Genomic DNA, 17,751 nt, shown 5'->3' with positions numbered 1-17,751 from the left:
GATAATGAGGCTCAGAGAGGTTATGTAACTTGTCTAGTCACACAACTCATCAGTGAGGAAACTAAGCACTGCAGCCAGGATTATATTCCTAAAGCCCATGCTCTTTCAATAAGCAACGCGCTGCCTCTCAGATGCTACAATACAAAAATGATACCTTCAAAGCAATGACTTCCTGATCACAAGTTGGCAAGAACACTTCTAGCCAGCACCTCAGTTACTTGTTAAGAGTCTACTATAGTTAGGACAGTTGGCTAGTTGCTGTCAATATAAAAGGGCTTAATAATAGTTATCTGGGGGTGGAGGGATCAGTATACAATAAGATAAGTAAGAAGAGAGGGTTCAATTCAGTTCAGTTCAGTTCAGTCACTCAGTCGTGTCCGACTCTTTGCAACCCCATGAATCGCAGCACGCCAGGCCTCCCTGTTCATCACCATCTCCCGGAGTTCACTCAGACTCACATCCATAGAGTCCGTGATGCCATCCAGCCATCTCATCCTCAGTCGTCCCCTTCTCCTCCTGCCCCCAATCCCTCCCAGCATCAGAGTCTTTTCCAATGAGTCAACTCTTCGCATGAGGTGGCCAAAGTACTGGAGTTTCAGCTTTAGCATCATTCCTTCCAAAGAAATCCCAGGGCTGATCTCCTTCAGAATGGACTGGTTGGGTCTCCTTGCAGTCCAAGGGATTCTCAAGAGTCTTCTCTAACACCACAGTTCAAAAGCATCAATTCTTTGGCGCTCAGCCTTCTTCACAGTCCAACTCTCACATCCATACATGACCACAGGAAAAACCATACCCTTGACTAGATGGACCACAGTCAGCAAAGTAATGTCTCTGCTTTTTAATATGCTATCTAGGTTGATCATAACTTTTCTTCCAAGCAGTAAGCGTCTTTTAATTTCATGGCTGCAGTCACCATCCGCAGTGATTTTGGAGCCCCCCAAAAATAAAGTCTGACACTGTTTCCACTGTTTCCCCATCTATTTCCCATGAAGTGATGGGACCAGATGCCATGATCTTCGTTTTCTGAATGTTGAGCTTTAAGCCAACTTTTTCACTCTCCACTTTCACTTTCATCAAGAGGCTTTTTAGTTCCTCTTCACTCTCTGCCATAAAGGTGGTGTCATCTGCATATCTGAGGTGATTGATATTTCTCCCAGCTATATTGATTCCAGCTTGTGTTTCTTCCAGCCCAGCGTTTCTCATGATGTACTCTGCATAGAAGTTAAATAAGCAGGGTGACAATATACAGCCTTGATGTACTCCTTTTCCTATTTGGAACCAGTCTGTTGTTCCATGTCCAGTCCTAACTGTTTCTTCCTGACCTGCATATAGGTTACGGTCAGGTGGTCTGGTATTCCCATCTCTTTCAGAATTTTCCACAGTTTATTGTGATCCACACAGTGAAAGGCTTTGGCATAGTCAATAAAACAGCTGCTGCTCCTGCTGCTAAGTCCCGTCAGTCGTGTCTGACTCTGTGCGATGCCATAGACGGGAGCCCACCAGGCTCCCCTGTCCCTGGGATTCTCCAGGCAAGAACACTGGAGTAGGTTGCCATTTCCTTCTCCAATGCATGAAAGTGAAAAGTGAAAGTGAAATCGGTCAGACGTGTCCAACTCTTAGTGACCCCATGGACTGCAGCCTACCAGGCTCCTCCGTCCATGGGATTTTCCAAGCAAGAGTACTGGAGTGGGGTGCCATTGCCTTCTCTGCAATAAAGCAGAAATAGATGTTTTTCTGAAACTCTTGCTTTTTCCATGATCAAGCGGATGTTGGCAATTTGATCTCTGGTTCCTCTGCCTTTTCTAAAACCATCTTGAACATCAGGAAGTTCACAGTTCACGTATTGCTAAAGCCTGGCTTGGAGAGTTTTGAGCATTACTTTACTAGCATGTGAGATGAGTGCAATTGTGCGGTAGTTTGAGCATTCTTTGGCATTGCCTTTCTTTGGGATTGGAATGAAAACTGACCTTTTCCAGTCCTGTGGCCACTGCTGAGTTTTCCAAATTTGCTGACATATTGAGTGCAGCACTTAAAAGAAAGGGTATTATATGGTAAATGACTAATAAATGGTATAGCATTTACCTCAAGCAGAGAAGGAAGACTATGGCAGAAGAGGCAGGACTTAAGAAGCCATATACATAGAAAGGTAACTTGGTTAAAGAACAAACAGCCCAGTTTGGCTATAACATGGGTGTAATATTATGATTCATAATAAGAAATATATATTTGATCTTTGTCCCAATCCGAGCACAGAGCTCCTAAAATTTTTTTCTAAGTGATAAAAGAGATAAAGATGTCCTTTTTAATACAAGACAAACCCTTTCAACCACTCCTGAGTATGTTAATAGCTTGGCTTTTTAAAACCCCTAAGGATGGGGGCTAGTTGCCAGGGGAACCAACCTGGTGTTTAGCTGACTGGAACTTTCAGCCCCAATTCCAACCTCTGGGGAGGGGTGGAGGGCTCAAGGTTAGGTCAATCACCAAAGGCCAATTATTTAATCAATCATGCTCATGTAACCAGAAGTTCAGAGAGCTTCTTGGTTAGTGAACACATGGAGATATGGGGAGTGTAGTGGGCCTGGAGAAGGCATGGAAGCCATGCACGCGTGCGTGCTGTCATTTCAGTCATGTCTGACTCTTTGCAATCCTATGGACTATAGCCCACCAGGCTCCTCTGTGCATGGGATTCTCCAGGCAAGAATACTGGAGTGGGTTGCCATGTCCTCCTCCAGGGGATCTTCCTGAGCCAGGGATAGAACCCAGGTCTCCTGAATCTCCTGCACTACAGGCGGATTCTTCGCCACTGAGCCACCGGGGAAGCCCCATGGAAGCCATGTACCCCTGGCCATATACTTTGCCCTATGCATCTCTTCCGTCTGGCTCTTCCTGAGCTGTCTCCTTTTATAATAAACCAGTAACCTAATGAGTAAACTGTTTTCTTGAGTTCTGTGAGCTGCTCCAGCTAATTAATCAAACCCAAGGAGGGGATCATGAGAACTTCCAATTTCCAACCTGTTGGTCAGAAGCACAGGTGACAACCTGGATTTGCGACTGGCACCTGAAGTCGCGGAAACGGGGGTCAGTCTTGTGGGATTGAACCTTCAATCTGTGGGATCTGAGGCTAACTCCAGGAAGACAGTATTAGAACTAAGTTGCACTGTAGCATATCTTGATGATGTGGCAGAATTGCTTGATGTGGGGGAAAAAAACACATATTTGGTGACCAGAGTGTGGGAAGGATAGAGTGGGAGAAGAAGAGAAGCACACCGGAGTGTGCTGCTGCACTGTTAGAGCAGAGTTTGCATGTTAGATGCAGGAAATTACTGGACACAAAAGTGCAACGGCTAAGGAATTAGACCTTGATTCTGTTGAATGTCAATTGCCCATGACACTCCTCTCCTCAGCTCCTCACATCTCATTCTACTCTCGGCTGGATGGGATTTCTCATGTTAAAGAATCAATTAGATGATTAGTAGCAATAGATGAAAACACATGACATCTTTGAAGTCAAACGTCGGGCTTTCCCTGATGGCTCAGCCGGTAAAGAATCCACCTGTAATCCAGGAGACACAGGAGATATGTGTTCAATCCCTGGGTTGGGAAGATCCCATGGAGTAGGAAATGGCAACCCACTCCAGTATTCTTGCTTGGAGATTCCCTTGGACAGAGGAGTCTGGCAGGCTACGGTCCATGGGGTCACAAAGAGTCAGACATGACTAAGTACGAGCACAAGGATGAACTGTTTCATCAAAAAACAGAGGGCAACAACGAAATTCTGTAAAGCAATTATCCTTCAATAAAAAAAATTAATAAAAAAAAAAGTATCAAGAAAAAAAAACAGAGGGCTCTAGGGCAGTGTGTCTCAACCTTGACTGCACTTTGTAATCACCTGGCAAGTTTGTAAGATAAAAAATGCCCTCACCCAGGGCTTCCTGTGGATGTTTGTCCATTTTTAACCTACAAAAAAATAAGAAAATAACACGCGGTTCAAACTAGTAATTGGTGGGTGCATGAGAAGAGGTGGGGCATTAAAAAAAAAAACCTCCAAGTGATTCTAAAAGTACAGTCAGGGTTCAGAACCACTGCCACAGATGAAGGTCAAGGAGGAGATCAAAGTTTCTCCTCTCTACAACCCTCCTCCCCCCACTGCCCCCAAGATGGCAGTCTTCCATCTCCATGGAGAAAAGTACTCAAGTTTAAGGATATTTTACTGGTCATCATGCAAAAAATTAAAGTTGGAAACTCAGGTAAGAAAGGCCTTGAGACTTCTCTCTCAACCCTCACCTCAAGAATTGTTCCTGTTTCTCTGACTCACTGATGGGATACCCACAATTTGTTATTGGACTTTCAGATGCACAAAAATGGAGCAAACTTTTTGGCCTGTCTTTATTCTGGGTTATTCAGACTAAGCAAAGGGCTCTCCGTAGAGCCCCACCAAACCTAGAGACTGGCATTGAGGTTTGGGGACAAGGTCTTAATAAAATATTTGTTGGCCTTGTTCTGTTCTCCATGGGAATTCTCATGGAGACCATATAAAATATGGTGACTGAGGAGGGGGTCCAGGTATCCTCAGGCACCATGACCAGTACCATCCTAGTGAAGTGTGAAAGTTGCTCAGTCATGTCCGACTCTTTGTGACCCTGAATCCTCTTTGTGGCCTGAATTCTCCAGGCCAGCATACTAGAATGGGTAGCCGTTCCCTTCTTCTCCAGGGGCTCTTCCCAACCCAGGGACTGAACCTAGGTCTCCCGCATTGCAGACGGATTCTTTACCAGCTGAGCCATCAGTGAAGCCCAAGAGTACTGGAGTGGGTAGCCTATCCCTTCTCCAGCGGATATTCCCAACCCAGGAATCAAACCAGGGTCTCCTACATTGCAGGTGGATTCTTTACCAGCTGAGGTACCAGGGAATCCTGATACGGTCGTAAGAGTAGTTCAAATTCACCATGATTACATTGACACATAATATGCAAACCATACAACTCATTTCATCCTTTCTCATAATCACTGAGAGAAAAACCAGATTGCAGATACACTGAGTCAAACAAAAAACATGACCTGGCCCTCACCTCCAGCTGCCGAATTGCTGTCTCCCTCTCTTTAATAAGCTCCAGGTCCTGTTCCGTGATGGCCACCTCATCCTCCTGTCTCTGCATCTGGTTCCACTCCTCATGGCTGCAGGAGACAAGCACATGGGCTGATTCCTCCCCGCAAGGTGTACCTAAGACATATCATCTCTGCTGTCAGCAGAGCCTGTCCAAAGACAGTACCAGGCCTCCAACTCCTCTGGTAACAATACAAGTCCCTGGAGGTTACATTCTTCACATCCAGAGGCAAAGAACTGGTAACACCAAGAAAACCAAGTCAGCTTTCATAGGCAAAACTAAGAGGAGGCAGAATTACAAGGGATGGGACTCCTTGCTGTTTCCATCCAGGGATACACTCTATAATCTTCTAGACAAGAAGCAGGCAGAGATTTGAAATATCTGGCCCATTCTCTCTCAGGACGCTCTCAAAGTGCAAGCTGTGTTGGCATCTCAGGTACTAAATGGGTAGAGAAGAGCAGGTTAAGTGACCTGTCAGTGCCTCACCAATTAGTCTGACAGAATCATATCTCCTGGTTTTCAAGGATTTCTTTGAGGCTGTTAAATGTCTCTTAACAGAAAAGCAAAGTGAAAAAGCTAATGAAATGTTACAACTCTTCTTTTCTGGTACCATATTTAGAAGCAAGGCATATGACTTATGAGACATGGCACTTTGAAAATTCAGTATTAAATGCACCTTTCCAGTAGTACGCATAAATCACATGTCATCTCCACAATACTTAAGAGAACTTTCTCCACGTGCTGGAGATACAAAACTGAGTGAGAGGACACTCCAGGCCTCTGAGGCACTCAGAGTATAGGGGTGGCAAGACAGATGCACACCTTGACAAAACACTTTATGTTCTGAACTAGTACCATCAATACATCTCTATGGAATTAGTTAATTCAGTTTGGAGGAGGAAGGAGATGTCTTGCAGATACAAATCATTTGCTTTTTCTAGGGTTGCCTCCATTTTAGGGATGAGTAAACAGAAACCCAGGAACTTTGAAGAACTAATATCTGAATTATAGATAAAATCTCAGCCCTCCTAAATAGTAGGTTTTGGGGGTTTCTATTTATTCCTCTTGAGCCAAACCCTCTCCTCACACAGACATCAGAGATTTCTTGAAAGTTTTTTATTCACTTTGAAATTATCCCTTTCATAATTCAAAGATCATGGAAAAGCCCACTGTTTTGACTTTTTTTAATTTGATGGATTATAAATTACCTACCCCAGGGCTCTTGAGAGTCCCTTGGACTGCAAGGAGATCAAACCAGTCAATCTTAAAGGAAATCAGTCCTTAATATTCATTGGAAGGACTGATGCTAAAGCTGAAGCTCCAATACTTTGGCCATCTGATGCGAAGAACTGACTCACTGGAAAAGACCCTGATGCTAGGAAAGACTGAAGGCAGGAGAAGGGGACGACAGAGGATGAGATGGTTGGATGGCATCATCAACTCGATGGACATGAGTCTGAGCAAGCTCCGGGAGTTGGTGATGGACAGGGAAGCCAGGCGTGCTGCAGTCCATCAGGTCGCAGAGTCAGACATAACTGAGCGACTGAACTGAACTGACCCCAGGGGTCCCTTTATTTTTCCTCCTTTTTTCTCACTGATTTTTAAAATTAAAAGTAAGTATAAAGTATAAAATCCCATCTCAACTATCTACCTTAGAACAATTCCTTTACCTGTCAAAGGAGACGAGCTGTTCCTCTCTCTGCCTCTCCTCCGCCTAGAAAGTAGATGGCATTATTGCTGCTGTTATTCACAAACATGTCACAGACACACACACACACACACACACACACACACACACACAATGGCCTCCTTTAGCTACAGTATAAAGAAGCAACATCCTTTGGCTCTGATAGGATCTATAAGATGACACAGGGCTATGGCTATCTGTCTTGACTGGGAAATGGGTGTGAAGTAATCAAAAGCCAATCTGCACTCCACTTTGGGTTCAGAATCAAAACTATACTAAGTAGGATGGAAAGAACATGGTAGGAGAAAGGAATAAAAACTAATAACAGTGATAACATTTTTAAATTTGGAGAGAGGTGGGTTAAGGGAAAGAATGGAAAACGTGCAAGCAAACACATTTTCAGAACTTGTAAAGATTTCTATTAAAAAATAGACCTTTAAAGCATATCAGGTTCTAAAGTGACAAACTGACTTCAAAAATCAGTCTAATGATACATGACTTTTGTAATTTAACAACTAGGAAAAAAGTTAAAAGAGCAATCTATTTTTTTAAAAATTCCCTTTTTTTATGATAACAGTAATCAAAAAGTTAAGCAAAATAAAGAAAATTTCAAAATTCTACCCACCCAGAGGAATACAGTGGGGTTTTTTAAATTATTATTAGTTTTCACTCTCTCCCCAGATCAAGAAACGAAACACCGCTTGTGTCCTAAAGCCTACATCTGTGCCCTTCTCCAATAACCACCACCTCCCTCTCCTCCACAGTAACCATTATCCCGACTTTTTGGCCACCATTTTCTTGTGTTTTTAAAATATTGATACATATCAATATTTAATATTTTATCTGATTTTGAATTTTACATGAATGGAATTATACTGTTTGTATTCTTTCATGCTTTGATTGGATCAGATTAGATTACGCCAGATCCATCCCTGATGCTAAATATACTATGGTTCATTTTCTCTGTTGTAATATATTATAGTACCACCACGTATTTATCTCTTCTATTGTTAATTGACATTGAAATGTTTCTGATTTTTGACTACTACAAATAATGTTGCTATGAACACTCCTGTACTTATATCTTTGTACAAACACACAGAGTTCTCTGGGGTAGAATGGCTGGGTCATAAGGTGTTTTGAAGTTACAGCCAAATGTTTTCCAGTGCTTGTTCCAACTCATACTACCACTGGTCAGGTAGGAAAGTTCCTGTTGCATTACATCCTTTGTGTACCGTGGGCTGTTCATTACACTGCAAAAATTATTTGCCGGTATTCTTTGGGCGCTAGGATAAAAGATGTGTGAACAGAGACGATTTGTATTTGCTTTTGTTTGCGCGAAGGTACTCAACCAGACCAGGGCTTCTGGAAGCTTCAGGCTTTTGGACCATTCAAGTAATATGAATTTGGACAGCAAATCTGCCTGAAGGTTACTCTGTGGTATAATTTACTGTCTGGATTTCCCCTCCCTCCTGCCGTCCTCAGTGTTAATGCAATCTTTTTAGCAGTCTGCTAGGGAACAGGAGGGCTTACTTTTCATTTTTTTTAGGGCCCAGTTTAATTTGCAAGCACCTTCTTTTACAATATCCATCTTGCATGGACCCATTACTTTGACTTCATGCCATAAGGACATCAAAACTGAATTCATGTTTGCCCTCAGTAAATGTAATCAGTGGAAAAGTAGTTTTTTTCGGTGCTCTGCTTATCTCTATGGGTTCACACCTTCTCTTAGGCTTTGATCTTAATATTTTCATGGCTCTTCGATATTTTTGAGACATTGAGTTGTTAAAATCTAGTATCTGTTAATTCTTTTCAAAGAGAAGCCTTCTACATTCTAGCCCTCTACATTCTAGGAAACGGATTTAACCTTTCTTTTTAAAAAACTTTTAACATAAGATCAATATGACAATGAGAGAGAAAAAAGAAAATTAAACATAATTCTACCTGTCATTTTTGTAAATCTTTGTGCATATTCCTTTCCAGTCTTTGACCGTATGTACACTTTTTTAACAAAGGTTATACCAATCTGACATTTTCATAGCAGCTAATGTCCATGTTTATTATTCGCAGGGATAGTAAGCAAAGACAAATGGTCAAAAAAATTTTTTAAACTTAGGAAAGAACATCCTGAAATTTGCAGAGGCCTTCTTTTGGAAATAAACTCACAGAAAGACGAGATCCAGCTCTTGCTCGGGCAATGCTCTCCTTCTCCTTTTCAGACACCCTTCTCTGCACAGCCTGGAAACTGTTTAAGGCTGCAGAGAAGTCATTCATGAGACGTTCCTTCTGAAGTTTCTGCTGGCGCTGGGAAATTAAACAAGAACTTAAAATTTCATATTAACCCAGAATCATTTGGTTTTAATTCCCTTTAAAAGCAAAAGTACACCCCCTAAAAATTCCCAACTAGGAAAAGAACTATGAAATAGGCTCTTCCTTAAATGAATGAACTTGCTCTTTTCTAACTCAAATCTCTGGTTAATACTATAGGCCAAGTCAGAGTTTTCCTTCTTTCATTCTTACAAACCTGTGAACTAGGTATCTTTTACCTTGTAAGGGAATCTCAGAGGGAACCACAGTTCAGAATTTTAGTTCCCAGGAGAATCTAAAAGAAGAATAAACACCTATGGATTTAGACTGGACTCAAAAAGAGACTGTTTCCTTGCTAACATGTTAAACTGTATTCATCTATAGTTAGTTCACAGCTTACCTGAACACCATAGAATCGTTTGCCTTTACACTGTAGTGAGGTTCAAAATCTTTGAGAACCTAAAAGCTTATTCTGCAGAGTTACAGGCTATGTTTATTTAGCTTACTGATACTATGTCTCAAAAAGCACATACTGAGAGCACTTGCTATAGTCAATTGGTACTACAGGTTATACAGAGGCAAGTATATAATCAGTAAGAATCCAAGCAGTCAAGGCCTCAAGAGGTGGTGGACACTAAGGGAAGAGTAAGGCATGAATAGTAGAGAGAAGGGGAAAGGCAAAGCCATGCAAGGTAACTGTGTGAGCAAAGGCATGGTGGCAGAAATTTGCAAAGGATTTATAAAAAGGTAGTTTGACTGGAACCAAAGGTTTTTTTCATGAGAATAGCTAAAAGATAAAATTGAAAAAATAGGGAAGGGGCTGGCCACTGCAGGTTTTATTTTTATTCTTCAAAGATTTGCTTACTTGGCCATACTGGGTCTTAGTGGCACACACAAAATTTTTGATCTTCGTTGTGGCATGCAGGGCTTCCCAGGTGGCGCTAGTGATAAAGAACTCGCATGCCAACGCAGGAGACTAAGAGACGGGGTTCCACTCCTAGTCGGGAAGATCCCCTGGAGTAGGGCAGGGCAATCCACTCCAGTATTCTTGCCTGGAGAATCCCATGAACAGAGAAACCTGGCAGTCTACAGTCCATAGGGTCACAAAGAGTTAGATATGATGGGAGCGACTTACCACCCATGCACTCAAGCATGCAGGTTCTTTAGTAGTGGCCTGTGGAGTTTTTAGTTGTGGAATGTGAACTATTAGTTGTGGCATATAGGATCTAGTTTCCTAAGGACTGAACTTGGACCCCCTGCATTGGGAGGGTGGAGTCTTGGCCACTGGACCACTAGGGAAGTCCCCACAGCAGGTTTTATTTTATTTTTTAAATTTATTTTTGGCTGTCCAAGTCTTTGTTGCTTCACACAGGCCTCCTCTAGAGTGGGGGTTACTCTTTGCTGCAGTGCGAAGGCTTCTCAATGCAGTGACATCTCTCATTGCGGAACACAGGCTTTAAAGCTCAGGCTCAGTATTTGTGGCTCACAGACTTAGTTGCTCTGTGGCATGCAGGATCTTCCCAGATGAGGGACTGAACCCGTGTCCTCTGCATTGGCAGGCAGACTCTTAAACACCAGACCCCCAAGGAAGCCCACCAGCTGCAGGTTTTAAATGCCAAGCTAGTGAGTTTGGGATTCAACCTCTAAAAAACAAAGAGCAATGAGGATTTCTATGAGGGGACCATGATGTGTACAAAATGATAACTTAGAAAGATGAGTCCACGATGGTGAACACAATGGAATGCGAAAATGAAATAAGTCAAAAAGATGACCACAATAATCAAGGTTTAAGGTTAGGAAGACATGGTATCAGTAATGAGAACACAAAGAAATGAGTCTAAAAAACATTATGCGACTGGCTGGGGGTAAAGGAGGATAAAGTCAAAGGAAGACTCACATTTCACACCTGGGAGAGAGATGGTAACACTGAAAGCAAATTCAGATGAGGGACTTTTTATCCCATTCCTGAGATTTTAATTTTTACATAAACATTAAATGATAGAGGGGGAAAAAACATCATTCCCTAATCTCACTATCCAAAAATATTATCTTTTAAGTATATCATAAACATTTTCCATGTTAACATACTCTTCACAATTTGGTCTTTGCTACATAATACTCCATTAAGTTGATCTAGTAAATTTTATGTAAGCATTCCTTCTAGATTGTTCTATTTTTAACTATTACAAATAAAGCCAAAGTAACCCTATTGTAACAGCTAATATTTATACAATGCTTATCACATATCATATTGTTATAACCACTTTATGTAATAACTCATTTAATCCAGATATCAATCTATACTATTAAAGTACCTATTTAACAGATCTGGAAAATGAGGTACAGAGAGGTTAAGCAATTTGCCTAGGATTATATAGTAAATGGCAGGGGTAGAATTTAAATCCAGGAAACCTGGCTCCAGAGTGCATAGCTGGGTTTTTTTCCTTAGAACTTAGAAACATTTGCATGAATGGAAATATTAGGTCAAAAGGCACAAACATTTTTTTATGACAATAAGTACTGTCAGTCAGCTTAGGGAGGGGTTTGGGTGAAACAGAAGGGATTCATTAGTGTATCAAAGAGGCGATGTCAGAGCAGGAATTAGCAATATGGGCCAAGTACTTAGAGGTGCAGGGGCAAGGGACTGAAAAAGATTTGGGGACCATGTCATAAAAGTCACAGGAAACTCATAAATGTAGAAAAGACTCCTGGGGGAGAAAGCATAAAATAACAAAATTAGAGGATCACTGGTAGTGCCTCAGGGCACACCCACTTCCAAGAAGACACAGAGTCAGAGAAAGACGCTGAGACTCAACCTGGGGTAAGAGAGACAAGGCCAGAAAGGGGTCACCAGAGTCAGGGGACACGAAATCTACTTTGTTGTCTTTACTATGGAAATCATGGGAAGAAAAAGAAAGTTTCAGTAAAGACAGGATGAACAGGAGGATCAAATAAAACAAAGAGAAATGAATAAAAATGCAAAAAAACCTCCACTGGATTTGGCAATTAGAAGATCACTGATAATAGTGCATAAGTATGAAAGAAATGTAAAAGTACAATGTATGGTTTGATAGTCCAGTAGCAAAAAGATGGGTGACAGAGCTAAGATTAATTAGATAAAGAAACAGTTGAAAAGGAAAAGAATATTCAGCACAATAGGAAGAAGGGAATCCAGGATTTATATTTCACCAGAGATAATACCTCTGTGGATCTGTTTTATGTTCTTAATGATCCAAACTTTGCCAACAAAGGTCCATCTAGTCAAGGCTATGATTTTTCCAGTAGTCATGTATGGATGTGAGAGTTGGACTATAAAGAAAGCTGAGCACCGAAGAATTGATGCTTTTGAACTGTGGTGTTGGAGAAGACTCTTGAGAGTCCCTTGGACTGCAAGGAGATCCAACCAGTCAATCCTAAAGGAAATCAGTCCTGAATATTCATTGGAAGGACTGATGCTGAAACTGCAACTCCAGTACTTTGGCCACCTGATGCAAAGAGCTGACTCACTGGAAAAGACCCTGAGGCTGGGAAAGATTGAAGGCAGGAGAAGGGGACCACAGAGGATGAGATGGTTGGATGGCATCACTGACTCAATGGACATGAGTTTGAGTAAACTCTGGGAGTTGAAGATGGACAGGGAGGCCTGGCAAGCTGCAGTCCATGGGGTCACAAAGAGCCGGACATGACTGAGTGACTGAACTGAACTGAATGATCCAAGATAATGGAAGGAAACAAGAAGATGCATAATCCAAAAATAATTTCTATTTGATTTTGGAATACATTAGATTTTTTTTAAGCAGATTGAACTTTCTATTTTGCTTATGCTTCTATTTAACACTTTGCTATTGTTCAGTTGGTCAGTCATGTCCGACTCTTTGAGACCCCCGTGGACTGCAGCACATTCTGTTGACATCAGACTCTTAGATTCCCTTTTTTTTTTTTTAATGCTAAAACTATCTACAAGTGTGTATTCCCTATGTGGACAGCTGGGAGAGGAAAGGGGTGATTTGGGAACAATTTGAAAGAATGAATGGCAAGGGGAACTGGTCCAGTATGAGAAACAACCAACACAAACAGCACACAGGCAGTCAAAGGGTGATTATGTTAAGGTTACTACTTTGTAGCAGGATGACAAAGCACCTGGTTTTGGTTCCTTTCTTTTGTGCAAGGGGATACCAAAAATCCAAAGACTGAACATATACTTCATTAACACCTGCCCAGGAATGAGTTAAACTGACAATATTCAAACTTTTAAAATGGACATCCAGAATAAAAATGTGACATCTTGACCTAGCATCATATATACACATATGTGTGAAACAAAAGTTTCATGTAACAGTACTTCCCTTAATTACATGGTTACACACTCTGATGTTTCTATTCTGTTTCATTTCTTTTAAATGGTGATCATAATACACTAAAATTATATTATGTTCCAACAGTTACAATTCACAGACAACCCAGGAAGGGGAAATGGTAGGCTTCATCTTTACAGCCATCAGAGATGAAATATTACTTTTTAAAAATTCACTAATAAAAAACAGTGTAAGTTAAGTGCTCCCATGAATGGTATAGAAACTAAAGCAAGATAAAATCACAATAGTCTAAGATAGAGAAGATTTTTGTCCTGGAAGAGACAGGATGTGAGGCAGACCATGAACAGTAGGTTAAAAAGTCAAGATACAATGGAGGGGACACATTTGACTTCAAGAACAAGTGAAGGAAAGGCATGGCATATCAAGGGAACAATGAGTTCCAATAGAAACTATGTCTTTAAAGGATATAAATGGTCACTGAAGAAAATGACTTGAGTAGAGAAATCTTTCTCAGAGCATTTCCTTAACTGGAAACCTACAAAAACGTGACATGAAAGTGACTGCAAAGTAAAAAAAGACGTTTGCTTGAAATTTATAGATACTGGATACAAGCAAACTAGAATCAAGCCAGAAAGCATAAAGCTGCTAATCAAATCCCAACAAGATGCAAACACTGAGATTCTTCTTCACTTAAGCCCATTTTATTAATATATTATTGCTAATTATCACAGTAGCTACCCATATTGAGTACCTACTAATACCTTGCAAGATCTAGTACATGCATTCTTTCTGTTGTCACAGTAGATACTTATCCATTTTATGGATAAGGAAACTGAGGTTCGGTTTGAAGGCCAAGTTTGTTTCACATACCGCCTTTCCAAAAAAAACCAATATTTTTCTTATTCAAAATAAATAAATCAAAACCCCAGAAAATACCAACCTGTTCTGAAGTAGATAAAGGAAGGGGCAAGGACCCCAGTTCCTTCAGTAATTCATTTGTTTCCTTGGCAAGCTGATTTGTAGAGTGTTGTAACTGTTGCCTAAGAGAGAAAAGATGTGTTAGGATATTCTCACTTCTTGAGAGCTGTTAGCATCAGTCTGTTCTCAGAGTGTCTCATGATGCAGGGAATGAAAGGGCACCTGAAGGAATGGGTTCCCAGATGCTCAGGTTCACAACAAAATTCCAAAAGTACCACCTAGTCAAACTCACTTCAAGTTGTCTTCATGTTACCCAGTAGAAAGAACCTACCTCAATGAAAACTGCTGATTAGGTATTTTAATTCTTTGGGGAGAAAAGAAAAGCATTCTCAGCAGTTCTGATAGAAATACAAAAGCAGCTGCCCCCACACCTCAACCTAATAGTTTTAACATGCTGAACTCTCTCCGAAAATTCTCACGCTGATTTGCCCAAGTTCTGCATGGTTACTGTCTGTCACAGTCCACTGGCTAGTGACAAAATCCACGCACTGGGGGTTGGATGAAATGTGCATTAGAAGCATAGCTTCTACCCTAGGGAACAACCTCCGAAGATCAACTCCCACGTTTGTGCTTAAAGCTGGTGCTTTTTCAGCTTTATCCTTGGCTCCCTACCTATGCCTTATGCTTGACTTTCTGGCTCTTTCCTCCAAAACAAAGAAGCCCTATACTGTGTTTAAAAAAAAAAAAAGTAAGGACCAGAGGGGAAAGGAAATTAAAGAGGGAAAAATGTGTGGGATTGAAAGGTACTAGAAATACAAAAAAGATTCCTTTCAGTCATGGTTTCTCCTACTATCCAGCCATTTCTGCAAAGGTTTTAAGGGAGGACAGAGAAACCACACTAATTACTAATATTTTTTCACTGCAAAGGGGTCTCTAAGATAGAAGGAAAAAAAAAAGCAAAACCAAAAAAATTTAAAAAACCATGAGAGTCGAAACCAACAGGGAGTCAAAAAACCAAAAAAACAAAAATGGGAATTTCCTGGTGGTTCAGTGGTCCCCTCGTCCACCGAAGAGGGCACTGATTCAATCCCTGCTTGGGGAACTAAGATCCAACCAGCCATATGGTATAGCAAAAAATATATAACAAAATAAAATAAAAAATAAAAGCCCCCAAAAGAGTCAATCCGAAGCTTGAGCATCATGGACAGTACTAACATACCCACAGCTACCTCACGTCTCCCTCAAAAAAGCTCAAAGTACTAACAGTAAGTGATTCTCTCACTTCCCAATGTCTAGGACAGGAAACAAAAATAGTGTTAAAGATGAAAACTAGAACTTCTAAGAGCAGAGATAGAGTCAAGAAGGACATAATAAGAAGAATCCGTTCCACTGTTCTCTCCTCGGGTCATCCCGAATGCACTTCTTTAATATTATATGCAGCTGGGAATCCAACAGATTAGACAGGCACTGCAGATCATCAGGAGGCCTGTGCCAACAAGGAAGCTCACGTAGGGAAAATGCAGTTTAAGAGTGGCAGGGATTCCCTCGCTACTTCCCTAAATTGTTCTGCGAAGCAGCCCAAGGAAGGAAGAAAAGCAGAGTCCAAGGACTCTGAGAGGCGAGGGAGGTCACAGCCCATTAACGTGGTTTGTTGCTCCTCTCCTAGATCCAGCTATGACCTCATGTCCCACTGCCTCTTGTGCTGACTTCACAGGCCTGAAACCTAAGCCGCCAAGCAGCAAAAGCATTAAGTGTGTCCCCAAAAGGCCTTCACAAATCCCAACCTTGTTAGGAAGCAACTCACAGATTTTCCTGTAGCTTGCTTGAATCCTGCTTAGTTCCTAGTTGGCTCATCAAGTTCTTTATCTGAGCGGCTGGGGAGAGGAGGAAAAAAAAATTTATTAAAAAGAAAAATACATTCATCACAAGCACCCTGGGGAGAGGGGAAGGGATAAATTGGGAGACATGAGACTGATATATACATACTAACTATATATAAAGTAGATACCTAATAAGGACCTATTGTATAGCATGGGGAACTCTACTCAATACTCTGCAATGGTCTATAAGGGAAAAGAAACTAAAAAAGAAAGCATATATATACACATATATATATACACACATACATACATACATATATATATACATATATGTATCTGATTCACTGTGCTGTATACCTCAAACTAACACAACACTGTAAATCAATTATACTCCAATAAAAATTAAAAAAAAAAAAACACAAGCACCCTAATTCTCAGATCACTGGTCTCTCCCCATATCCTGAATAAGTATGTACAACTAATAGGAAGCATGCTATGATCAAGACCCTGGTCTTGATCTTCTAAACTATTCTCTCCTAAATCTACCTGTGAGATCTACCTTTCTCCTAGAGAGTAACTAGGCCACTAAGCAGAAGGTGGTGGTTTTGTTCGTCACTCCCAAAGAACTTCCACATTCTCCCAGATTTCCAGTGGCACTGGTTAAAATGTTTGTCTCTTTTGGAATGGCCTTGATACCAAGTGTCAATTCACAACAATAAAAATTTAAATTCATGAATACAAAATAATTTTCTACAGCAAACATCTTTGGAAAGAAAACATACATTTATTATTGATAATAAGTTACCACTAGTTGAGGACTTCTACGTGCCAAGTACTATATTAGGAGCTTTGTATACATAATCTTATTCATTTTCATAGCAACAGTCTGAAGTAGATGTATGTTCATTTTGCAGATGAAGAAATAGATTTAGAGAAGTTAAATATCTTATGTAAGCACACACACAAAAAGAAGTAGGGCAAAAAATTCAATTCCAGGGACATCATACTCCAATACCGATGTTCTTTTATTTTATTTTTTTTATGTGTGTTACATCTATTTATATTTACCATTTGAGAAGTAAAATAAGAAAAAAACCTAAGTATTGGGAAGCTGACAAGCTCAAGGTAGAGAATATGAGTTTCCAATATTCTAATTTATTTTCAGAGATTGTTTTTGTTGTTCAGTTGCTCAGTCATGTCCGATTCTTTGCAACCGATGTTCTTTTAACTATGCTGTCTGTAGACAAATAGTACATCGCTTTGTTCAGATTACTCTACCAAGATATTGTGCTAAGATTAGGAATGGTCATATTTGAATCCTAGATGTTTAAGGAAAGCAGAGTTCCAGAGGAATTGATAGTCAGAAACAGACTGCCTGGGAATCTGAACACCCTTGTCGCTCACTGACTTCTACAACAGGAATAGAGCCCCTGATTTCCTATGTCCTACTTTCTATTTTCTTTTTCTGTTGGCAGAGAAGATGGGGGAGACTCATTCATTTATAGAGCTTGAAATTCTATTGTATGACTTTTTTGTTTGTTTGCATGCTTGCATTTTAAAAGCCTTCACTGTCTTCCATAGGGCTTCCCTGGTGGCTCA

General features: G+C 40.7%; 1 protein-coding gene across 1 annotated transcript in view; it reads right to left on the bottom strand.

Annotated features, from left to right (window-relative positions):
- The window catches only part of STX12 (syntaxin 12), a 38,935-nt gene that overhangs the window by 5,919 nt on the left and 15,265 nt on the right, over positions 1–17,751 (bottom strand). The window contains exons 2-6 of the mRNA XM_040229830.1: positions 16,137–16,206; positions 14,355–14,454; positions 8,958–9,095; positions 6,775–6,818; positions 5,069–5,174 (exon numbers count right to left, since the gene is read on the bottom strand). Of these exons, the coding sequence (XP_040085764.1) occupies positions 5,069–5,174; positions 6,775–6,818; positions 8,958–9,095; positions 14,355–14,454; positions 16,137–16,206 (458 nt within the window). The remainder of the gene's footprint in view (positions 1–5,068; positions 5,175–6,774; positions 6,819–8,957; positions 9,096–14,354; positions 14,455–16,136; positions 16,207–17,751) is intronic.

This window comes from Oryx dammah, unplaced genomic scaffold (genome assembly GCF_014754425.2).
Source record: "Oryx dammah isolate SB20612 unplaced genomic scaffold, SCBI_Odam_1.1 HiC_scaffold_27, whole genome shotgun sequence".
Lineage (NCBI taxonomy): Eukaryota > Metazoa > Chordata > Mammalia > Artiodactyla > Bovidae > Oryx > Oryx dammah.
This window is presented reverse-complemented; position numbering and strand designations above follow the sequence as displayed.